At 37.5% G+C, this 27194-nt stretch overlaps 1 protein-coding gene across 2 annotated transcripts in view; it reads right to left on the bottom strand.

Moving 5' to 3' along the window:
* Window positions 1–5136: 5136 nt before the first annotated feature.
* LOC139967910 (ubiquitin domain-containing protein 1-like) overlaps window positions 5137–27194 on the bottom strand; it is a 26657-nt gene continuing 4599 nt past the window's right edge. For both annotated transcript variants that reach the window (XM_071972118.1, XM_071972117.1), the window contains exons 2-4: window positions 20059–20449; window positions 15143–15379; window positions 5137–12907 (exon numbers count right to left, since the gene is read on the bottom strand). In XM_071972118.1, the coding sequence (XP_071828219.1) occupies window positions 12519–12907; window positions 15143–15379; window positions 20059–20131 (699 nt within the window). In that variant the 5' untranslated portion in view covers window positions 20132–20449 and the 3' untranslated portion in view covers window positions 5137–12518. The remainder of the gene's footprint in view (window positions 12908–15142; window positions 15380–20058; window positions 20450–27194) is intronic.

Below are 27194 nucleotides of genomic sequence, written 5' to 3'. Positions count from 1 at the left end.
GGGGAGCTCGAATGCGACAACTTCATGACCGACTCGTCATTCTCTGAATATAATAGAAAAAGAGAAGATTTGGTGAAAGCCCGGTGTTGATCCACGATCACTACACGGTCAGAGTTTCAAATGAGCTTTTGTAGTCCTCCTTACCTGCTAACTCTTTTGGTAATACTAGATTGAAGTAAGCCAAACTAAACTCGCTTTATTACAGATTATGTGCCCGCGAATCATATGACCATAGAAATCTGCCGGAAGCAAAGCATTTTTATTGAAACGCTGAGATTTTTATTATTGACTTTCTTTTCTTTTCGTTGGTTGTAGAATTGTTTACTGACAAGTTTGATATTAAATGCACTTGCATGTTTTTATTAAAAAGAGAAACTTGAAACCTTTGCTTCAATATTTCGACTTAAGAGGTTCTTCTTGTGTCTTATTTTAAGAATTACATTCTCAAAGTCACAGAACATCCATGTCCTAAGGGTACTCGTGCTTCCATATCCTCTACTTGCAATTTTCTGTCGTTTTTATTGATTCAAAATAGTAATCAAAATAAAGTATAAAAGTCATATTTTGAATAGATTATCAGGCACGACGTGTCCTCTTCTCTTCTTATGGGATGTTCTTTTTTTTGTTCTTGTTTCTCTTTCTTTCTTTATTGGGACTTCTTTCCGTCCGTGAAGTCAAACGACATTTACAAAAAGCCACGCAAGGACAAAATAAATACAAAAAATATGAAACTTCGACGCTCAGTGAGATTCCACTAAATTCTTTGAAACAATTTTCTGAAAAATTTAAAAAATGAATCAAGAATATAAATGACCACAGTGAGGGCCTTAAGATACAATCATTATACTCCTTACTGAAATAAAAGTTCAGGCTAACATCGGTCAGACACATTGTCACTCGGGACTTAGTGTATTTCACTGGAAAGGGCGGCGGGACAGGAGGAGGGAGGGGGGAGGGAGAGGCACAGGAAGCATGTGCCCCAATGCTGTGAGAATCTTGTGCAAAGTAGCTCTTTCCATAAATTGAAGTGACCTATTACTACATATCTCACAGGCCCTCGAAGTTCTTCCCTCATCCTGACACATCCTATCATGATTCGCTGCCTCTGTCCACTTGTAAGATAACTATAGTACGGGCGGCACAAGTAAACATTATGTCGTCATATGCACTTTCTTAGGGGTAAGTCGCTAATCTATTAGCCTCATTGACCCATGTTTTCGTTTATTTACAAATGCAAATTGAAAATTTAACATTTGTTCCACGTTCTATCAAGTTCGTTGTTAGTGCCTGTTTGCATAAAGCACATGTTAACTTCAACCTTGTGCGCGCGCGCGAGCGCGTGTGTGTGTGCGTGGGGGGGGGGGGGGGTCTCGTGCCGACTAAACTTGTAAAATCTGCTGTCAAAGGTTGTTTACATTAATAAAGAAGATAAACAATAGGTAAAGCGAGCCACCCGTATTAAAAAAAAAATTATCCACGCCCCCCCCCCCCCACATTTACGGAGTGTTAGCTCAGTGGTTAACTCCGGTGCCTTCCAATCATAAGGTCCCCGGTTCGAGTCACTCCAAGAGTAATGTATGTCGTCCAGTTACAGATTTGTTGACAATTGACAACTAATAATCATGAACGTTAAATATGAATGCAAGAGATTGACTTCGACCACTTTGCGGCTTTTATAAGTTCCTACTTGCAGGAGGATCTAAAAATACAAACATCTATTAAGAAAGTGAAACGGGGCGCTATTTCAGATTACAATTCTACAGTAATCGCAGCTTCAGTTGGTGTCGTACTACAATTAATTGCTCAATTCACTCACTTAGTAAATTCGTATCTTTTGAAGCCCATTGGAGCATTTTCAACTGGCATAACCATAGGCGTAGGAGCCTCATTTGAGTTGGGGGGGGGGGGGGGAGGGGGCTGTAACGACTTGCCCGAAAAATATAACCAAATTTTTTTGCGCGCTCCGCGCGCGTTCTACATGTTACTGTGTATATCATATAGGCATTCATCAGTTATTACATCACATGCCAATAACATAAAATCATTTTCCGTGTTATTACCCTTCCATATTGGTTATAATTATTGGGGAAGTCCTTACAACAATATTGATAATAATATACGTTTAAACCATTGAAAAACACATTGCAAATTATTCTTCTTTCAGTAGGTGCCAGTGGCGGAGCTAGGGGTATTGGTCAGGGGCGAGAGAATGGTCTGTAGGGGCGATTTCGACACTATCTAAGCGGAGCGCCACCGCAGGTTGGCGCGGAGTGTATAGAAATTTTTTGAGTATAGATACTCCTAGATCGCCGGAAATGACCCTTTCCAGGCCTTGCTAATTTGCAGATAAACGAAGAATAAATAGGTGTCATCGCCATTTGTCAGAAAATTGCACCAACAAAATGTGACAAATGTCAATAGGTATTTCAGAGCGCAATAAAAAAGTCAATAATCGCGAATAAGTAGAAAGTGGTAAAAAGCTGAAAAGGGTGCCAGCAGTCCATTTGAGTCCGCCAGGGGGGCATCCGCCCCTCTGACTGTATGGACGCTCCGCTACTGGTAGGTGCCCGAAAAATTCTCAGCATATTGCCCATTTTCACCAAAAAAATTGAAAAACAGACTGCAAATTATTATTCTTTCAGTAGGTGCCGGAAAAAGTTCTCAGCATATTGCCCGAATTTTCACCAAAACATTTGAAAACACATTGCAAATTATTCTTCTTTCAGTAGGTGCTCGAAAAATTCTCAGCATATTGCCCGAATTTTCACCAAAACATTTGAAAACACATTGCAAATTATTCTTCTTTCAGTAGGTGCTCGAAAAATTCTCAGCATATTGCCCGAATTTTCACCAAAACATTTGAAAAACACATTGCAAATTATTCTTCTTTCAGTGGGTGCTCGAAAAATTCTCAGCATATTGCCCGAATTCTCACCAAAAAATTGAAAAACACATTGCAAATTATTATTCTTTCAGTAGATGCCCGAATAATTCTCAGCATATTGCCGAATTTTCACCCCAAAAAATTTGAAAAACACATTGCAAATTATTCTTCTTCCAGTAGGTGCCCGAAAAATTCTCAGCATATTGCCCGAATTTTCACGAATAAAAATTGGTTGGGGGGCTGCAGCCCCCCAGCCCCCCGCCTCCTACGCTTATGGGCATAACCCCCACTCCCCCCCCCCCCCATGATAGCTAATGGCCTGGCCTATCATATGACCTGTAAACTTTCATCCCATGATCGTTTAGATTTTGAGGTAGAGGAGTGAGTTCAAGCAAACGGAACCCAAAACCATCCGACTGCTCGCTCAGAGCAACGTCCACATTTATTCAAAGAATTTTCAAAATGGTTTATATCACCTTCAATCCTCCTGATTGAAATTAATAAATTTGTGGACTACTGCCAGGACAATTTTCTCGAACTGAACGTTAGTAAAACAAAGGAGTTAGTTATTGATTTCAGAACCAACAAGTGTATATCCGATCCTGTTGTAATTTCTGACTCTCCAGTTGAACGGGTTCATACTTATAAATACTTAGGGGTTGTTGTTAATGACAAACTTAGCTGGTCAGATAATGTAGATCTAATTATGTCAAAGTTAAATTCTCGTCTATACTGTTTGAGGAAATTGAAATTATTTCATGTTGAACATACCCTTCTGTCATTATTCTACCGTTCCGTCATTACCAGCATTTTCACTTATTGTATTGTGTGTTGGGGTGGTAGCATTACTGAACAGGACAAGAAGAGAATTAATAGCATAATAAGGAAATCTGAACGGCTGATTGGGAATCATCAGCAGCCGCTCGATTCTTTCTATAATTCCTGCCTTCAACGTAAGCTCCGCACCGTGCTTGATGACACCGATCACCCGTTACACAGTGATCTCGTTGGACGATTCACTGGGCGGAGTGGTAGGATGAGACCCCCAGCTGCTGGTACAAACCGCTACAAACATTCCTTCGTTCCGATGGCTGTCACACATTTTTATAATACTTACACCAGATAGGCAGCGTTTCGTTAGGTTCATAGTGCAATATTCATAATTCGATTCTTATGTTTGATTATTTTATTCTTAATACACTAGGCTTTGTGCAATGTTTTTAGGGTCACCTTTTTAGGGTACTAGATTATAGTATCTTTTCTCTTATGCATTTTATCATTATTTTTTTTTTTTTATCTGTTTAGGAGCAGTATATTGCTTTATAGGTGCCTTTTAAAGTTTAATTGTTTTCAAATTGAATTTTGATCCTTTCGTTTTTGATCCGTTTGACTGTCGTATAGGTTTTTACAATTTTTTTAGTTTTAGGTTTAAATTCCTATTAGTTTCGATTCTTATAGTTTGACCATTTTCGAGAGTTTTGATTCTTATTCCTTCAGTCAGTTGCAATTCTTATTTTTCTTAATAGTTTGAATTCTTATTTTCCTATTATATTAATATGTGCAATTCATAGTATGGTATCCTTTTTGTGTATTTTCATGTGTACTATTTGTATTATTCTTATTCCATCTTATCATTGTATTGTCTTATTGCGAGCATTTAATTGCCCATTTTTGGTGCTTAATAAAGTTTATTTGAATTTGAATTTGAATTGATTGCCACATCATCAGTTCTTTGATTTATGCTCTTTCACATAAAGCCAAAAACACATTGATGACTGAAAATATGCCAAAACCAGCACTGCATCACAAGTAGGCCATATTAGGTAGTAAAAACCTCACATATTATATTGTTATTCAAATTTATAAATTTTCTCTTTGGGTGAGGATTCTTGCTGGTACAGGTCTACTGCACAATGTCAATCACGCTTGGCGCTATAAATACATCATTGTAATGATAGTGTCCTCAAACTAATGTGATTATGATATAAACAATTGTTATGTAGCACCCTCTATTTTCACCGTTCAAGATCACGGACGGTTTATCCCATTATTTGACATTTCCATCGTACGACATTGTTAATTGATTCGGTGTATTAACTATAACTAAATTTTGAAACAGATTATAGTGATGCTTGCCATATTATTCAACGGACATAAAAGTAGAACAAAAGCGACGGAAATGAAACACATCAGATGGTTGTGGATGATGGGGTAGGGATGAGACGCAAAAAGTAATCCACAAATTGAACATGTTTAGAGTTTTTTTAAATGATTTTATTGAAAACTTATCTGTTAGAAAGAAAGGAATTGTTAACAATCATAGAATGTGGAATACACGTAATTGTTAACATTGTTTAACCGGCTCCAATCATTTCCGATTGGAGCTTCCCACACCGGATTACTTACACACACTCACTCAAGTGAGATCAACAATGCAGCTACATACAGCTACAACAATGCAGCTACATACAACACAACCGAATAAGGAATTTCATGCCCGATTGAAACTATCCGTATTCCACATGGGACGCCAAATAAGTACAATTTATCACTCGCAAGAATGTTTGTTTAATTTATAACTGTGGTACCATGTTAGTTCAAGTTCCCATATCATAGTAATTTAAATAAAACAATATATATATATATATTATGTATATATATATATATATAAATATATATATATATATAAATATATATATATATATATTAATTGAAATGGTAATGCATTGGAAATCCACAACAGTGAAAAAACTTCAGTCTAGCCTCCACCAGGATTCCGAACCAGGGCCTCCCACTTAATATGCGGACACCCTAACCAACTAGTCCATGGACACTGATTGTTTGCCCAGAGGTTCGAAACTATATATATATATATTAAAAACTACAGCATATAATTTGAAAGTTGTTACTGTTAAGGATAGTTCAGTGGTTAACCTCTTCTGTCCCCCTTTTTCAGCTTGTTTACTGAGACTCTTATACCACCGCCTGGGTGGATGAGAACTGAACTGACAGAGACTTACATATGAAGGATATTGACGTACTTGAGTTTACGGTATAAACCTACCCTGGGGTTAGTAGATGAAAGTTTAATGGCAGTTTGGGGATTATAAAATTCATATTTGCCCTGGTTACAACTTTAACACAAATCATTATTTGTGGTTGTATGAATTGGTAAAAGGGGCTGGTGCACTTTCAAGAACCGGTGGAAGGGGATGGGGGGTGGCTTGGAGGTGGGATATGGGCATGGAAGGGTGTGGACACATAGGTACATGTGGTCACATGTCAACTAAGGGGGTGGAGGATGGCTTAGGAGGTGGGATATGGGTATGGAAGGGTGTGGACACAGAGGTGTATGTGTTGACATGTCAACTAACCATCGCATTACAGAGCTGTATTGACTCAGATTCTAAAGTAGATCATACATCCGAAACAGTGAGCAGAAATAATTTGATTTCTTAAAAACACATTTCTGTGTGTCATTACTAATGGCCAGACTTATTTCAGGACAAAGAAAAACTCCTTAATCACAGTTCTTGGGAGGGGGAAGCAAAGGGGTAGGTGTGGGAAGGGGAGGGTGTGGGAAAGAAGAGGGGTTATCAATGTCATCAATGTATTACTCTATAAATCTTTGCTACCTTTGACCTTCAACATGATTGGCAAACATTAAGTAACAACTGCTACTAGTTCATAGCAGCAAGACTCCAGATATAGTCCAGTTCTGGACACTTACATTATTGTGCAGATATGAATGCAATGAAACCAGCTTATTACCATAAACTTAACTATAATCTGATACTGTTGAACAGAAATACTGTAGACAGCTTTTGCACAACTTATACTTGGAGAAATGCCAAGGCTAAAAAATAGCATAAACAGTTTAATTGAGTTTAATATTCAATCAGATCAATATCAACAATTACTTCCGTTCATTATTTTTTATGATGTTCATAGCTGCACACTGCAATCCTGTACTAGTATCATGTCTGACCATATACAGGAAAGATTGCAGTCTCAGATAACATAATGTGTTACTCTAGCCGTCCATGACGACGACAACGTTTATCCAACCAGGAAGGATCAAATTTGGCATCAATTGCAAAGAAAGGCAAATGAAGAATGAAAAATAACACATATCATCATGATCATTTGAGGCGGACAAAATTTTCCTGCATTGGTTGATATTAATCAATAATTTGGAGCAGATAAATGATTGTAACCACAAAGGTTTCCTAATTCATAGACACATAGCCGGGTAATGCCCCCTCCCCCCCCATGCTAATTAAGTGGTGCTATATCTTTTGTCACCACTACGTGTACAAAAGCTTCACTAGTTAACTGGACACGAATATTGTGCCCCTCCATAAATTGTTGGTGCCCCCCCCCCCTATCAACTCAGAATTCTTGGATATGGTGTTGCCCCAATTATTTCTGAATATCAGATAGCTGGATCAGGACACATACTTGTTACAACATCATGAAAACCTGCAACTGTATGGGACAAAGAATTAAGGTCTCTTTCTTTCTTTTTTCTTGTAGTATCTCCAAGGTTACAGATTCAATATTCGACACCCACTACAAGGTAACTACGGCGACTGGAAAAGGTAAATCTTTGATGTGACACACCTTACTTATAGAGGTGCAAAAGGTTATTAGTCATGGCTTTTGCACAATTTAAGATGTATAGGAAAAAGGCAAGAAAAAAGAAAAGAAAAAAAAAAACAGAGATAGGTTGAACCTGCAATAATGTTCAAATATTACAATCCACTTATGGACATTATTGATACAATCTTTATTAACATTGAACCATTTTTGTTTTTTTGCCATTTTATTTTGTTTTTTTTGTGACAGCTGCCATGAAAGACTATGAATATGGAGGAATCACAAGTTATCTCCACATAAATATGAATGAGAGGAATCTACAAGATAAATTTGCAATGAAGGAAAATGCAGCAGGACCTGCCAATTATTTTCAATCAATCAATAAAACAATTAGAAAGAGCTGGCAAAGTAGGGCAATGTTCCATCACCATATCAATGGCCAGCTACTTAAATTAGGCAGTATTTCACTTCTTACGTTGGGAAACCAGACATCACTTATTACTGGATACGATGAAATTTCCGAATACATATATTTAGTGGTAATTCTCCCTTCCGTTATTTTGGAATTAAAAATTAGGATGGTCAGCTAAGAATTAATGACATATGCTTGTTAATACGTAACTGTCAAACACCATTACAGCCTAAACTGACTTTTTCTATACAAATCGAGAAAGTCTAACTCGTTCATGACAAATTCATTAAAATTGAATAGGACGTTATGATTGGATATAAATCATTTCTTTATATGGAGGCTTCAAAGGAAAAATTAATTTGACTGCACCTCCAAGGTGAGAGCAGTTACTGTATCACCATAGCAGCTTCTTGTTTATTTCCAAAGGTAGCAGCTCCCTGCTAATCCGATAGCAGCTTCCTGCTACTATAGAGTAGCAGAGAGATGATTTCTGGAAAGTAGCTCCCTTCTAATTGGATAGCAGCTTCTTGCTTATCCAAGGTAGCAGCTCCCTGCTAATCGGATTGCAGCTTCCTATTAGGTCCCTGCTAATCGCATAGCCGCTTCCTGCCACTATAGAGTAGCAGAGAGATGATATTTGAAAAGTAGCTCCCTGCTAATTGAATAGCAGCTTCTTGCTTATCCAATAGCAGCTCCCTGCTAATCGGATAGTAGCTTCCTATTAGGTCCCTGCTAATCGGATAGCAGTTTCCTATTAGGTCCCTGCTAATCAGATAGCAGCTTCCTGCCACTATAGAGTAGCAGAGAGATGATATTTGGAAAGTACATAGCTCCCTGCTAATTGAATAGCAGCTTCTTGCTTATCCAAGGTAGCAGCTCCCTGCTAATCGGATAGCAGCTTCCTATTAGGTCCCTGCTAATTGGATAGCAGCTTCCTGCCACTATAGAGTAGCAGAGAGATGCTATTTGGAAAGTAGCTCCCTGCTAATTTGAATAGCAGCTTCCTGCTTATCGGATACCAGCTTCCTGTCACTATAGAGTAGCAGAGAGATGATATTTGGAAAGTAGATCCCTGCTAATTTGGATAGCAGCTTCCTGCTAATATAGAGTTGCAAAGAGTTACTAAATGGATAACAACTGCTTGCTACTCCAGAGTGGCAATGCATAAAGAGTGGAAACTATGAAGTTAAAATGGTTTGCATAGAGCCACCGTCTGCACACTCTTGGACACGAATCAAAAAGTGGGCGCTGAAAATCATTCGTCGGTGGGTTCCGGAGAATTTTCCAGACATTGGAACACACAGCCACAGCTGTACAGAACTAGTTGATCAAAATGGATTAAGATCTATTCTTAAAGGTCAAAGTCCATAGTCTGAGGGGGGTGGGGGTCTGGGGGGGGGTTATGGCTTAGTCTGCATGGAAGAACCAGGGCTGTGCACCTAAGAGGTTGATAACTGATACAATAACTGGTAAAATATATCTGGGTTATTCCATAATATTAGACATTCAGTTTGTGGCTGTTTCTGTCTCCCGTATATATTAGTTTGATAGTATTGTGGGTATAATATTTTTAGGAAAAAAATGCAAATGGGAAAAAAGCAAATTTATGTGTTTGAACATAACAGAGACTTCATTTAAAACACCTATCTCGTATAAAATTGCTTAAGTTTCCTTTCAAATACAAAGGTTAACCTTGTCTGCTCTGCTACGAGACACCCAAATTATACTAATTTTACTAAAATTACTTTATGAAGTGACCCTTCATAAAAAGTCATCTATTCATCATCATTTATCTGATAAGTAAGAATTTAAATGAACTAGTGGTAAACATTTCTAACAACCATTCGATGAGTGGAAGAGCTTTCAGCTATCCTTCAGAATGCCATTTTTCATACCAGCAAATTCTGGGACTGTTCTTCCTTCTGTGTTCACCATTACAACAGATGTACATTGCGTAACCAACCGCCCCCCCCCCCCCATCTTCTCTTATGTCTTTAGAAGTAAAAATTTGAATTTCAGAATTAACAATAGTTAGGGGTTCATTTATGCATCTACTCTGTACACAATTAATCATACAACATGCCTGAGTCTCAGATTTGCATTTGCTTTTTCCTTACAGTTCTGTTCTTGTTATGATTTTTACCTTACCCCCTCTGTCAACACACAGACACCAGACATTTAATCCATATAAAACATAACTTGCTTTTAATAATCAGAGTTTCTGATTATATGTAAGCAATATAGACAATACCCTAAGATGCTAATCAATACAACATAAAGGAACACAAGCCACCCACTTGTTTCACTTTTTTGGTATGAAAAACCTTGCAAAATTCAATTTCATTTTATTGATTTTGCTTTAACAGTTCCTCTTTAACTTTAGTTCATTGGTCTGTTTACATATCTGGCACAAGACAAAGTTGTTTATTGACAGAGCGGTTATTTTAAAATTATCAATTAGTCATGTCATTTTACTTCCTGACTCAAATTGAGTCATTGTATTTCTTCATCAGCAGGTATATCCAAAAATGTTTTCCTTCATTTGTGAAACTGCTTAATTCTGAGTACGTACAATAGATGGATTACTACTATCTGAGTACAACATACTAGGGACTTCTAACTGTACTTCTGTGAATCTGACATATTCAACTAATTAACAAGAAAAGATGCACTGATATACTGCATGTCAGACATTACTCATACACATGATCTTGGAATGTCACACCTGTTGTTGCTATGGCTACATGAAACAAGGTGTAACACAGTATCACTAGCCCTCCCTCTTATCTTGTTCAGAGTCCATTCTTTTGCAATTTTGTTAAATTACCAGTATTTTACATAAGACTACCCCACTGTACAACAGTTATGTATTAAGGACTATTGAAAACTTCAGAAAGGAGTAGTTGTAGATCTTGCTTAACATCTTTTACACTGAAGTCTTCAAGAATTACTAATATGGCAGAAATATTGACATTCTGCAATTCTAACACCCCTCCCTTCACCCCCCTCCCCACCATCTCATTTAACTAACCATATGCAAGGATTGAGGCATACACTGTAGACACCAGATATAGAAGACGAGCTCCAGTATTGATCAATATTCTTTCTAAGCAAAGAGAATCAAACTTATGTGTGAAACTTAAGTATATTGACAACAACTTCTTCTCTTTTTGAGATGCTCCTGTATTAGGTTTGGAATATTAATGACAATAATGTAGCAATTGTAAACTGGGAATTCATAAAGAGGCATTATGTTTAACATTTACAGCTGACTTGCATAGTGGCTACTTTTTCACAATCTGAAGGCACACTGTGATATGCAATCATTCTATGCTTAGAGTTTCCAGAAATTGTCAACAGAACTAATATTTGCTAACTTTGTGATTATATTTTCAATGAATGACAGTAACTGGTTTATAAATGAAAAAAAATAAAAAAAAATGCATATGAGCGCACATCTGACAGCAGTTTCATGCTCCAGTTTTAAATTCTTTGAACCTTTTCAAGTTCTCCCTATGGACCTTTCCTTTTGTTTATGATCAACATTTAATATTGCCTTTTATCCTATTAATTATAATGCATATTTCTGGCCTCACTGGTTTGCATATTAGGAGCCAACTGTCTCTAGGGACAAATGTCTCTCGGCATTTCTGAAAACGAGGAAAAGGGAACTGTTGTAGGTTGTATCACCAAAGGAAAAACAAAATGTGAGACACATTTTACCGACACACTACTTGACAATAACAGTATGAGACAATTTGATAACTTCTTGAAACTCCACGTTGACTTTGTAATCACTGAAAGACACGATACATGATCTTTTTAACTTCTACAAAACTAAAACAAAGGGTTTCTTTGTTTGCAGTGATTAACTGTTCTTGTGCCCTTTTCTTGGTGTGAGGAGGACTATTTCCGATGATAGATATGTTAATGAGTCACAATTGTTTATATTCAATAAGTGAATAATATGAACTTTAAGTAGTTTGCACAACTTGTGATAAACAAAGTAGGCCAACATGAACAAAAGTGAGTAGAATTGTCGGTACGAAAGGGCATTGTGAATCTATCGTTGAAGAGAAGAGAAGCAGATTATGCAATGGCTTTGTGCTGTCTTATCAAATACCAAATGGCAAACTGTGAATGCGTCTGCAATAAGAGTTACGCTATCCGACCCCTGGGAGGGGTCGACTCTGGAAGCAATCCATCCGAGGTGTCTCATGATTTATATGCTTGACGAGGATTAGAAACGTCAGCTGATGATGCTTTTAACGGTTTAATCAACAGATAATCCCACAAGGATCTTGAGAAGATATTACGGCACATGTCACGGCACATGTTTCATCCTTGTTATGTCTAATTTCCTTCGGACCCCATTTCTGAAGACACTTCCCGCTAGCGAGCAACCAGGAGAAACCCAAAATGTTCTAAAAATTTCTGACGTCCATGAAGAAGTAAGATACTACCTGACCCTGTGGAGGATAAATAATGAGTTGAATACACCAGTTCATTCTTCTCCCTCCTCCTCTTCCTCATCTTTCTCCTCTGTCATAACGGCTACGGAATATACAAATCTCTCTCCCGATGAATCAAGAGGCTAAAACATTGTCTAGTGTATCACCTACATCAACCATCCACAGGTGGAGGCGGTTCCGGCAGTGTGATAATCACCTGCACGATGAATCCTTTCGGGATATTTGCATCTTCAATTCGTGTTTTGTTCGGGAGGAGTTTCCCCGAAAAGTACCACCTCTGCTGGGTAGGGTCCACGCCTTCCTCTTTGAGGAGCCGCTTCTTTATTTGAAACACTGTGTCCGTTGAACGCACGACCAATTTAATGTCCTTCCCCGTCGACAGACGCAGCTTGATGTTCATGTCGACGCCGTCTGACGCGGGTTCGGGATCGATGACGTCCGATTCGATGGACTCCTCCACTAAATTGATGGGTGGACTAAGGCAATACACTGGTAGTACATATCTATTTCCTAACTCGTCGTAGCAGTCTGTTAATGTTCCTGAAATTATAGGGAAAACGAGAAAAAATGTTCAGATGGTATGCTATTGGTATAGACATTTGAGAAATACAGTACTTATGACCCATTTTTAATATCGTTATGAAATCGTGTTTTTTGGCAATTTTCATTGACATGTTCTGTTATTGTTAATAAACACTTCAACCAATAATTGTATACTAAGATCAATACTGTATACAGTAGTGATTTGAGTCCAGATGGCTAAACATTTGCAGTACAAAGGAAACTGCTGCTATTCTGTAGAAAAAACTGAAGCTTAGTGCCCTGAAGTATCATCAAGAGCCTAAGCTCTTGCACACTTCACGTCTAGACGTCATGATTTCTGCATTGGATGCAAAGAACAAGTATTCCAAGTAATAACCTCACTGAGATATATTTCAAAAACTTACAAAATCTCAACAAACTATGACAGGTCAATCATTCAAGGGCATTCTCATGTCATAACAAGTAAAGCATAACAATACTCATAAAAAAATAAAAACAACAAGTACTTAATCAAACAAACACAAACATACATACAAGACAACAGAAAGACATTTTTGCACAAACCTGCACAGACAGAAAGAAAGCAAGGTTTTGAAAGTAGATAAGAATGCTTTATCTTCAACGGGAGAGCTAATAATCTACTGTACAAACCAGACAGACGTAGTTTGAACAGTGTGCAAAAGCAAGTCTCTCTGACAAGACAATCTTTAGCAGCCATGTTATCAGAGACTTCAGTCATACAATAGTGTACTTTAACATGTAACATATGGGACCTCAGCCTTACAATAAGTCATCCATATATAACCTATTTTCTCCAGCACGGTTTAATTTGTAACTTGGTTAAGTATTTTTCACATGGAATAACCTGAACTATTAGATTGACAGGGATTACATCTTTAACCAAGATGTTAAACTAAAGACAGTGTGCCAAAGCAGTCGATCTACGCAGGCAAAATTTTGAATTATTATTATTTACTTAAGGTCTCTGGAAAGTCTTCCAAGATAAATCTTTCATACTAAGTCCCAGGTACTGTATGACTAGATATAGACAAACAATCCACTATAGAATATATACTGTGTACATTTGCTAGATGAGTTTATAAAGGACTTCCTGACTGATATTTGATGTCTTGATCATGGCAAAACAGAGCAATAAAACAGTTGAGAATAAAGCTCATTAAATTTTCAGAAATCAAAGGTGCCAGTTTCTGCTCGAACGTATCCTATTGAACCTAATATTTCACTTTGGTAGTTTAAATTCTTGGAAAATGCATGTAACCTCTCATTGACATATTTACAGTAGGTTCCTATTCAATGAAGTGTCACATCCATGCAGCTGTGATGTTTACAGAATCTTTCTACTTTTCTCAAAACTGAAACTGCTAGAAACAGTTGGAAGGAAATGAAATATAAACTCTATTACTGTACGTTTCTCTTTGAATATTTTCCTTGGCTTTCAGTATCTGATTTACAACCAACTTGTTGAACATTAAACTGAAAAACACAAAAATTCCATAATGCGGAAATAATTAGTGAAAGGAAACCATTATCACCTCTTTCCTTGTAATTTTGTGGTTGTTGGTTGATTCTGCTTGTAACCAACCATTTCTTTGACCTTTCTATTTCAAATTTCATTTCTGAAATTCGGAGTCAGGGTTTTCTGTTCCTGATTTACTCATACATTATGTACAATTCTTCATGGCAGTGGCAATTCATAACTGTTGCTTACAGTGTATTTATAGTATACTCTTGGAAATCACTTCATTGAAAGTAAAGTAACTCTTTCGTGAGTTGGATTAAATGTTGCTGGTGTTTGCTTAAACATAGAGGTCAGCACGATATATTTTGTTATTCGGTGTTTATTCGGTTCGGACAATACCAGTGAACCCAACCACAATGCTATGCCTAGACATTACATGTATACAATAACACTTTCCAGGGATCATCTGTACTTAAGAAGGCCCAGGTATAAAGTGGTCTACAGCTTACAAATTAAGAATCAGGCAAAATTTCTCTTTGACAGTTCCCCTTGAAATAGTTACAGCAGTTTTATTTATCCAGTCTGGGACAATGGAGAATACAGCACCTCATGACATTTCTGCTGAATAAAGCCTCAGTAATATGAGCGAAACTCTGACAGAAAGTAGAATATGTTCTTATTGTATAAAAGTTGGTTTAAATAAATGGAACCAAGCTGCTTTAAGTTTTCATGACCTGGAGAGTTAATCTCACCGTTTGGACAGGTTATGCTTGCACCGTCTACGATGGCTTGAGAAAGGGCATGCTCTCCGTTCTCTAGTTCCTGGGCAGCACCCCTGAGAGCATCCCAGATCTCTTTCCGCCCTTCAAAGGCTGGTGCCGTCTCCCAAAATTCATCTCTCTTACTTTTGAGTTGTCCTCTCGTCAAAGGGATATCACTTTTCCACTTTGGGCTTTCTGCCTTGAGAGGCTGGTTTCGACCAATGGGCACTGCAAAGAGTACAGAATTATTGCATGTGATAACTGTGTCCTCTAAAGTACATGTTAAGTCGGTTCATAGTAAACATTCAAAACCGGGTATCTACCCAGTGGAAATTATTAACGGTCATCCGCAACAGCAAAATTTCTGTTTTGGATAAAAAAGAACCTTCAGCTTTGGAGGTCGTTCGGCAGACGACTAGTTGCTGACATCAGAGTCAGATTTGCATAATTACATAACTTAATATCCCCAAACAGGTATAGGTAAATAATAAATTGGTATCATCCTCCATCACATTGGAGATACTGAAGTTAAAAAAAAAGAAACAAAAAAGAGTGGGCTATGGTCCACCTAAAGGGGAGTTTTACTGGCCCAAAGTTGGTGTTCTATTCACCAAACCCTACGAATCTCTGCTATAGTGTACGGTAAAGATTGACCATTCTGTGTTAATAATTTTTTACAATTCTTCGAAGGAACCAAATGACAACCAAATAATACAGTTCTGTTATTCCTGATTGTCCAAGGGACAACCAGAAAGAATTCTTAACAATTTGACCAGCCACCCAAAGAGCTAACTCACTGTACAGTAGTGAATGTAAACCACCAATATACTGTACAGTATGTCTCACACATGCATGTATTATGTACTATGTCTTGACCTACCTGCTGAATATTCATGACAGTACGCACTGCCACAGATCTGACGTTTATATTTCTGTCAAGTTGCCAAGTCGGCCCATACTACACTGTGATGCATTTTTTGTTTAAATAATCATTATTCTAACAGACAGACATGTGGCATATGACTCACTGTATGATGTTGCTGCATTAAATAAGGTTAAGTTATATACCATAGTAAATGCATAATAATACAAATGCATGTAATATGTACTGTATGCCTTAACCTACCCTCTGCTGGATATTCATGACAGAACACACTGCCACAGAACTGACGTACATACAGTATATATATCAAATCGCAGAGTCGGCCAAATATTATGCTGTGATGCAAATTTATATTTGCATAATCATTAACAGGTGAATTCCATGGAATTGATGCATTTTTCACTAAAAATCAACTTTAGGTTGCAGTCACTTGAGGGAGATATTTGATATACATGACAGTTAAACTACCCAAAACAGGTTTCACCTGGCTTATAACGTGTTTCTCCTCACTGCAGCATGCATTTGACCGTCAAGTGCTGCAGGGAACGAAAAATTAGCAAAATGTCCTAAAATTCAGATATCCCTTTTAATAGTTGGCATGATTCCAGAAATGACCAACTTTGTACTGAGTATGAAGTCACCTTGAGACCTTTCACCTTCTGCAAAGTTACAGGTGTCTATATGAATATAAGTCTTTTTGTGATTTCTTGAAATAATGAGTGTGGACATGTCCCATCAGTCACAGTTTTTTAACATTTGTTTTTGTCACAAGCCAACAGAATGATTTCAGCTGTTGTTGGGGGTATATCTATCTAGTACTACTCAGGGGCTAATCTGGCATGAGCAGAGATACTTCAATTGTGTATAGGGTTATGTGCTAGACAACCTGAAACTTCTGTCCCATCAGTCACAGAATTAGGCTGCATGCGTGGTGTAATGCAAAATGGGGAAATCCAGTGCTGAAAGACAGCAAAACAGGAGGGAACGTTTGAAAGCAGAGGGGAAATATGATTCATACAAAAAATCACAATCAGCATACCGCAAACAGTGGGCCCACAAGAAGAAGTGGGAGATGTCTTCACAACAGAAACAAGAGCGCCGAGAACGTGAACGAAAACGCAAATCAGAATACAGGTACAGTATATTTCTTCAAATTAATTTGTTAGACCATGTTATTGAAAGCAGCTTGTGTCACTGACATGATGGTGACATGATGAAGTGTTCATTTACCTGTGACAGTTATCCTGAATCAAGATTGGTATACATGTCAGATCTTTGGATTTTAATGTCCCATCAGTCACAGTATATGGTTCAGATAGTACAGCCTATATTGGACAGTTTGCAATGCCTAAAAGTATTAGTACAAGAATAGTGTCGTTCCATTCATACCTAATTTCCTAAAAAGAAATGACATAACAACTATTATCATCTACAGCAGTGGCATGCACAGAGGTTTGTGGAGAGGGCTGGATCACTGCATACAGGACCTTCTGTCCAAAATTTGAGGAATGCAATGTTCTTGGATCACAGAACAAGGAGGCCGAGTTGAAGGAACTGGTGGGTCTATCTGGGAAAAAGAACCTGAAGCACTGTACAACACACTCCTGGTTGGCAGTATCACCACAGGAGTACCCGTCACACAAGTGAATTAGTACCCACAGAACCACTAGGCTGTAACTTCAATGATGTAAGGTCCAATCCATCATTGGTAAGGCCAGGTGGATCCTTTTTATAGTATATGTATGCCCCTTTGCCTATTAGTTTTGGTTTTTTCCTCATGGGATATTGATCACTTTAGTATTTTGGGGAAAATGGAGAACATGGCTCAAAAAAATTGTATTAGACTTTCACTATATGATGGGCAGATTGGACCCTAATCCACAGTTGAAAGTATCTCGGTACTTTTGCTGCCCAGGGTTAAGCTCAGCATATTGTCAAAAGCTCATGTGACTTAAATGACTTCATCAATGTTGTATAATTAGTATCCTGTTCATTATCAATGTTTGCATGTTTCAAGGCTGTTGTTGTTAATAAATAAAATGCAAGTTTCAAATGCATATGGATTGTGTTTCATTTTTCCAGTTGTCAGTACTTGATACACAGAAGTGGGATGACATGAGTCCCATACATGGGCAACATACCTCACCAAATATGGGCCCAAACAGCTTTCCAAGTGAGGCCCCAACAAATCACACACCCATGACTCAGTCATATGGGGCTATATGAGACAGCAAGTGTGGAATGGAACAGGTTTTCCCATGGGCCTGTGTCTGTTCTACATATGCCAGTTGCTTCTATGGGATGCTCATATGGCAAACCAATGGGGGACCCACACCCCCATGGGCCAACTCGAGTGGGCCCTACCTGTGATGACTATGGTTGGCTAGAGCCCAGATGACCCAAGTTTAATGCTAGTTGACACCATATGTGGATGCAAACTGAAGTTAGAGCAAAACAAAATTTGCCATAATTTTGGAGGAGATAGCGTCCCATCAGTCACAGAGCTTCTGTCCCATCAGTCACAAGGGAAATGCAACTGTGTGAAATAGTTAATGCCAATATTCTCTCAATGGTGGTGCTCTGATATAGCTACATTAAGTAGCTACCAGGAGGGGTATATACCCAACTCATTCTTTTCATTCTGAGATAGCGCTTACAAGTTAACTAAACGTACCTAAAAATGGTGGTCCTCAAATGTCCCATCAGTCACAGGGCTACTCTAATTGCTCCCTATCAAAAAGGAACCCACTTATGTGAACAGTTCTTCAATGATGGACCAACTGGGGGTTGCCCAAGTGAATGTTGCAATTTATAGCCTTCTGCCCCCTCCCACTTCTCAACAATATAACTTTCTTTGTTGAACTTTTCTATCAAATGTCCCATCAGTCACGCTGGAATTCACCAACAAACAGACAGACATGGGGAATATGACTCATTGTATGACGTTGCTGCAACAAATGTGACAATTACCATATATATTACTGTTTATCTCACAAATGCATGCAAGTATTAAGTACTGTAATGTATGCCTTGACCTACAACTGCTAGATATACATCATGGCAGTAAAGACTGTCACAGCACAGGCCCATATTTCGCTGTGATGCAATTTTTACCATTTTCCACCCTTTTTTCTTTTTTTGATATCATTAAAGAGACAGACATGGTATGTGCCTCATTGTATCACGCTGTTACAAAGCTAGTTTAAAATTAGGTGGATTTATTTGCAGTGAAAGTCACTTCTAGAGCTGCTATCATCTAATGTACAATATCCATACTGTATACTGTACGCTGAAGGTGTACTTACGTTGTGTCCTGTGTTTTACTGTACATCATTCATCTACTATGTACAGTTCACCTAGAAACTACTGTATATACGTACATAACCGAAAAACAACTCACACTTTCAGCAGAAAGTCTTGTCAACACTTTTACTTTCAAAAAATGTCTCCCAGTCCAAAATGTGTCAAGTGTGGTTGATTGGCTGGACGAGTACTACAATGCTCTGAAAAATGCTTCTTGGCTCATTTTGTCAGCGATCTAAGGGCACCGTTTGCAAAATATGGGGCCATGCAGCCCAGGGTCCCTTATTACAGTACAGTACTTTTGCCTTGGTCAGGTATCTAATACCATCCTACAATCATGACTGTAAAAGAGGCATACACAACACTGAGCATATAAACCAATATGTAAGATACAGTACAGTATACCAATGACACCATATAGCAAACTCGCACACACACAATGAAGAAAATCCAATGAGCAGTATTGTTAATTTGTTTTGACAGTTTGGATTCCTGCAGGGCCATCAGGAACTTGAAAAGTTGTTTCATGTTCCAAAATTTTCTCACAATGTTTTTTTGGAATATACAGTAATATGTTAGGGTCCAAAATTTAACATGGAAATTGGTAGTTGATATTAAAACATACACATTTGTCTGATGAGGCCTGCATCCCTCTCCCTCATTCAGCCACCCCCCCACCCCCACCATCCAGCTTCAAAACAAGATTCAAAGACATACTTACTCGACCCGATCTCTGCATTCATATCTGCCCTGGCATTGTTCGAGTCATGGGAGGTGCCTAAGCAGCCTCCCATTCTACAGTTTCTTGGTTTATCTTCTTCTTGAGGAAAGATCGAGATCACATCAATGATTCGTCACAGGCTTTAAGATTCGAATGTAAGTAGAGTTCTGTTTTGATGAGATTTGTTTTCTCAGGTTTCCTCAAAGGATCTAGAATATCCAGATCTTCTGACGTAGTATCCTGCAGGAAGTCATTTCTCTTGTATTGTTTTTAATTTTTACATCTGAATGTGTCATAACTTTGGTCTTGCAAATAACTATTGGAAACAGGTAAATTATGAAATATAAGAAACCGTCCTTCCTTAAGTCGATCTTTACAGGTTCTTCTCCATCTGAATTAAAAGAGAAAGAGAAAACGATGAAGAAAAGAACATCCATGGGATAATTTTTTTTTATATCAAAGAGCTCGGAGACACATATCAGAGCAGTAAGCAATTGAGATAAATTATCAACAGAAAAATTATAAATTGTTTGGAAATTCCTGCATCGTGCTGTTCTAACATATATATTAAATGCGGTGATTTGGAGTGAGAGATACGTAATAAAGGTTAGTGTTTGAAAGAAAGCTCCACCAGTGGTTGAGATGATAAAAACCAACAGGATATGATTATATCAATTTGTGTGATAAGAAATACAATAATTGAATTTAAAGAAATTTATCCCGTCCACATTGGTATGAACTCAAGCTAGGACAGCCATCTACTTGTATGCCACAGTGTATGGGTACACACGCTGAAAAATTGAAAATTACATCACCACAAAAAGCTGGAAGCAACAAGCAATATGACTAAAAGTGGGGGGGGGGGCAGGTGACTCAGAAGGAACACTGGATGGACTGGGGAGACTGAAGGGAGACCCTTGGTGAAATAGGAGGAGAAATTTAATACACCTAAATATTGCTATGAAGGTTACTATGGGTGTAAACGGTAAAATAATAGCAAAGTGGGGATTTCTCATAAAGTTGCTTAAAATTTTTGTTGTCGTCATTTTCACTGGATGGGATTACAGTATATACTGTAAAAATAGTTAATGACACTGCATAACAGACTGAAGGAAATTATATGCAAACTTCAGTACTAAGTGCTATATAACACCAGGGGGTTGTTCCATAACAACTCCCTGATAACACTACCTCAAGAGTAGTAACTACAGTACTGTACAGGAGTGAATGTACAGCCATAACCTACTGTACCAATTCATACAGTACTTAAGTTACAACAATGGAATGGGAGAGCTTTTTCCTCCCACACACAATACATAATCATTGTTATTGTTAACATAATTACTACTATTTCTACCACACAATATAGTATCTACAGTAGTACTGACCAGCTTCTGTCTACAGTACTGTACAGTTGTATGTTAGCAGGAAGTAACTGTACACATACAGTGTAGTGTGGTACCGTCCTGCACCAATTGTTTACACACAGGCAGGTGTATACTGATTGTTAAAACTTAACGATCAAGCTCAACAGAAGTCTCATATATTCTACTAACTGTTACGTAGAATTTTACAGATCTATACAATAACCACAACGAATAGCAACTGCATGATGAATTACACTACTTGCACATGCATGGGCGGCGATCATGGGGGGGGGGGCGACGGGGGGACAATATATTAGGTAGGGGGATATAGTATCTAATATCCCCCCCAATATTTCGTGGCATAGTTTTTTTGTGTGGCTATAAATAGAAAATAATGCGTGAGATTATTTATCCAAATCATATTTGGCGGTGGCTAAAACTTCATCCAACACTTGCTGCATGAGGTAAATGACACTTCGTGGTCCTTTCTGTGACCTGTCCATATACAGTAGAAAGTTGTCACTCATGATTATTATCATAATGTCTGTACATCTCTTGTGTATGAGTGTAAGTATGTACAATATATGATCCACATCGATATGGGTTCACTGGGTTTCCATTTGGCCTGTTTCCTACAAGATTTCTAACCACAGGCACGTAGCCAAGGGGGGGGGAGGGCAAAGGGGCGACCGCCCCCCCTTGAGTATATTTGTTGTATTTTTTTATGATATCGCTAGTAATTTCAAAATAGAAATGCTTAGATGCAACTTACAAGGCCAGGGAAGTGCCATTTCCAGCGATCTGGGAGGCATTTTCGGCCAACACAACACAATTCCTCGCTACGCCCCTGTCTAACCATTTTCTCTTATTTCTTTCTATTCTTTTCTTATACCATGTCATTGTCTGCTAATATTTAACTACACATTTTGCCTTTCTTTGAAAAGTTTACACATTGTACTCTTGTGAGCAATGTGTTTTGCAATAGAAATGACAGGTGCTGATCAAACCTTAAAGGGGACATACACCCAACCAACAATTAAACCTTAAAGGGAACATACACCCAACCAACAATCAAACCTTAAAGGGGACATACACCCAACCAACAATCAAACCTTAAAGGGGACATACACCCAACCAACAATCAAACCTTAAAGGGGACATACAACCAACCAACAAACCTAAAAGGGGACATACACCCAACCAACAATCAAACCTTAAAGGGGACATACACCAAACCAACATATATGATAGAGTTATTTGAGATGAGCAACTCCCCAAACAGCTAAGACAAATCTTGTTGAACCTGTTTGGGAGATATCCTAGTTTAATTGACATGTCTCTGGGCTGTCATTTTGTAAATTTGTGATGTCATAGAGTCACTAGGCTCAGGGAACATTTAGCTTCTCATTGTTTGTCTTTTCTTCATATTTTGAAGTTAAAATACTGTAAGTGTTGATATTGAAACCAAATAATATATACTGTAGGCCATGTTAAGAGTAAATATTTGCAAAACTCAAATTCAATTTACAAAAAATAAACATTGTAATCAATAAATAAAATATAAGAATTTGCAGCACATGTGACCGGATGATGTCATATTTAGATTTGATCCAGTCGGCAGCGTTGTGTGTGAATGAAGTTGAGGTACATTAAACCTGTGATACAATATCTCCCAAGTGGAATAAAATATTCCCTTAGGTGGGAATGTTGTTCATAAAAGTTACCTCCTTCACAGAGACCAATAATGTTTTAAGGGTTTGTCTAATCTTTAAAGATGCAGTGGCTTATGAAACTATACAAAGGAAAATATTTCCAGGCACAGACTTTCCCATTTCTCACAAGGTTTTAAGGTAACAACATACCAAAGGTTGGTTGTCTTCTTTGTGTCACCTATACTGTATTGTACAACATCGTAGTATAAGTATGAAGTATATAGTGCAGTAGCTTTGTCTATTGTCCTATGCCTAGATTGTGTTGATTCAAATTTTGAGTGTTTGTTCTGTTCTATTGTGGTCTTGTAAATTTCCGCCTTCCTTGTTCCTTTATTTAAAAGCAATTTCCATCATCACTAGGCCAACTTTCCTGTACGTATACTGCAGAGACTTTACCAATGGTACTTACCATACTTACAGTTAGTGTAGTTGGTTAGTTATCGCAAACTCCTATCTCTTTCAGGAGGGTCGTTTTATAAGAAGGAAGGTCTGACATCAAAAGTATATATTGTATAATCTAGCCTACTAGTAGTATCTTGTTGCACAATTTACAATGTCTGTTAACAATTGTTTTTCTTTACTTTGCTGACTCACATTTGACTACTGTAGATCTTAAACTGATGATGTCACTGCAGTCAAGTCCTTCCCAAACAAGACTAATGACGTAACTACATAATTGTTGGTTACAAACACTATTACAATTCCTTTATTGGCTGTTTAGTATAGATTGCAAATGAGACTAAATTTAAAGACAGCTTTTGGAGTTGACATTAACAAATATGTTGATGAGCTGTTGATATTTCAACTGTGAAAAAGGTCAAAGAAAGTTTTGGCAACTAGGACAAGATTCAAACCAGTTTCTGTGATGTGGCCAAGTGGAAAAGGCCGTGGCATTTGAAGCAATGAGGCTTAGTATTCGCGAGGTTCCGGGTTTGATACCTGGCCGGGTCACAGTAAGTTGGGTTTGTCATCCAAGAGCAATCTACAGTTTTCGCATCTGAAATGACTTTCTAAATTGAAAAAGATTCTAAACTTGAGTTAAATGTAGAATTGGAAGCAACCCGGTATGTAACTTGTACTCCATATTTCATTAACCCTTGCCGGGCCCATATTTGTTGTGGCTTAGGCGTCATAATAACAACTGTTGTTTATTATATTAGTAGCCTAGTCTGAGACCTACTAGTTCTAATAAAAATACGCTGTTAGGTCTAGCCAGAGAGAGATTGTGAAGATGATGGAAGGTCTGCGATACCAAGTGTAGTATTATGTATAACCATAGGCTAGGTTTTGCATATTTATTGTTGTCACTAGTCGCACTGAATATGCATTATATAGTGCATTCTCTCATTGACTTGTTTAAATCAAGAGGCATGGCGTAACAGAATACATGAATGAAATCTGTCTTTAAAGCGGATAAATTTTTGGATGCTTTCCATAATTAATTTCTTAATTAATGAAACGTTTTTGGAAAACTCAGCTTGGGGGAAACCTTGTCATTTTCATGGTTCGTCAGATAAGCAGCTTAAACGATGTTCCTTTTTATGAAACTGAACGTTTTTATGTACTTCCTTTTTTGAAACATTACACAGAATCATAAAGTTGAAATATTATAGGCTCATTAAATTCATACTGTAATACATGTAACCTACCCACTGATTTTGTCTTAAATGTCCAGTTGTGGTTTAAAAACGAAGGGTACCGTACTGTACATGCTGTACTACTGTACAGTAGTGAATAACAAAAATCAAATATCATAGTCAGCTTCAAATGAAAATAGGTTTCTTAGCAAAGTATGCAAATTGCATTTCACTACAGATGCATGTTACGTCTGTCTTACAATTCAAACATAATTGTTCGTCAACAGTATGGATTTTTAAATCTGATCTTATAGTATACAGTATGTACACAATATTTTTCTTATTGTACTGTGCCTACTTATTATTAATTAATAAATTTGCCCATACGTTTGAACAAAAGTTATAAAATAAATAAACAATCACAGAAGAGTGCAATTTACAACTTAGCTAAATCAGGCACATTTCACTGGCAGTGTTAAAGATACAGTGGGACTTACATGTCGGGTGTCTGCCAGACAAAGTGGAGATGTACACTTGTTGTACAGTACTGTAACTACTGTACTGTACTCTAAGTACAGTACTCTACACTGGCAAGACACTATACAAAGTGTACAGTACTTCAGTTACATATCAACAAAAGACGGTGACCCTTGTTCAAGGTGAAATACTTGAGGTCTCACATGTACAGTATATATGTGGTAATTTAGAAGTGTTTCATGTAATGTTATCAGGGACAGTCTCTAAACTGTACAGACCATGTGCAGAGCGTACTGAAAGTCCAATGTAGGAACAATTTAAAGTAGGAATAAGTTAACTACTGTACTGTCAGGGAATGATTTAATGTCTCAAAATAGGTCAAGTTGCTATTGTGTAGAGCAATAGTGTACACAGAATTAAACCAGAGTATTCGGTGAGTGATGAAATCCAGTGCCTTCAAAACTGCTACGAAACATTTGAACCCCAAATTATTCCGACTCTTTAGATACCTCAGTACCAGTGTTACCAGCGTAAGCGTTTTTACACTAGATTTAGCATTTTTAGACTTTCCTGGTGTTCTAGCGTATGCTTTTTCAAAATTGGCCAAATCTAGCGTCTTTTGCCCGAAATTGATGGTTCACAAAAAAAATTGCACATATCAGAAACATTCGAGGTGAAATTACCGCTTGGCAACACAATGAACCTATTTATATGTTACTTTTACACAATGTTATCGCTTATATTTATTATGTGGAACTGAGCTGGTCAACGGACTGAGACGAGAATTAGTTGTAATTTTGTTGATTCTACAGTACAGTTGTTTTGTTATGATTCTGAGCCATTATTACTAGAATTTTGTTAAAATAATCATAAAACTGTCTATCATATGAATAAGTGCAACTTGTGATGCAAGGTAATTAGGCTACATTACATATGTTCATGAAAATCTATATCTAGCGTTTTCTGGGATTTTATTTTTGCAAATCTAGCGTTTTTTTGGCATGTGCCGCTGGTAACACTGCTCAGTACTGTGAACCTGTCCAGATGAGTGAGAACCAATGTTGACAGCAACCTGCCCGATACCCCTCACCCTCATTTTTCCACATCTTTGAACACAAAGTTACTATATACAACTTATGCATGTGATTTATAATGAAGTTAACAAACTGAATGAGATATCAAGGCTACTGTATACTATAAGCCTATATGCGTAATAATAGGATGACACTGACTGCCAATAAAATATGGTAAGTTACGTAGATATTGTTATTGTGTTACCATAAAAAACCTTCCATTTACTTCTAACCTGTGATTATGGACAGATATCAATATTAAATCAATAGCACTTTTTTAATGTACAGTAACTACAATACTGTGTGTATATATAGGACACATGTAGAGTAGTGCTGTCATACCTCCAAGTACTGTGCAATACTTTGCATGTACTGTATAACAAATGCTTTCAAGTGTGTCATGAGGTATTTTCACACACACTGAACAACAACAATATACCAATTTTGCAATGTCATACATGACCCTTCTATAGATATGTTAATATTGTAAAATAACATATTACTGATATAATCACTGATTCAAACTCCATGGTAATTTTGGATAAGAATTTCTAATACCCTTTCTAAATTAATTTGTTTGTATTTCATGATTCAGATGATTATTTTTTTTCCTCTACAAAAAGAAACATAATTTGATACTGCCAGATATATACTACTGTATAATGAAGTCATAATGCATCATTGAAGTGTACGTTTAAACTATGCTACTATTACTGTAGGTACGCTGTACGATTTTGTTTCAAGAGTCATCATGGATAGAAACTTTGAACAAATTTGTTATTTATTAGCCTTGATCAGTGGTTATATCAATGGCCCTACACTGTAGCCTTGATCAGTGGTTATATTAATGGGCCCTACACTGTAGCCTTGATCAGTGGTTATATTAATGGGCCCTACACTGTAGCCTTGATCAGTGGTTATATTAATGGG

The sequence above is a fragment of the Apostichopus japonicus genome, chromosome 5 (assembly GCF_037975245.1).
Source record: "Apostichopus japonicus isolate 1M-3 chromosome 5, ASM3797524v1, whole genome shotgun sequence".
NCBI lineage: Eukaryota > Metazoa > Echinodermata > Holothuroidea > Aspidochirotida > Stichopodidae > Apostichopus > Apostichopus japonicus.
This window is presented reverse-complemented; position numbering and strand designations above follow the sequence as displayed.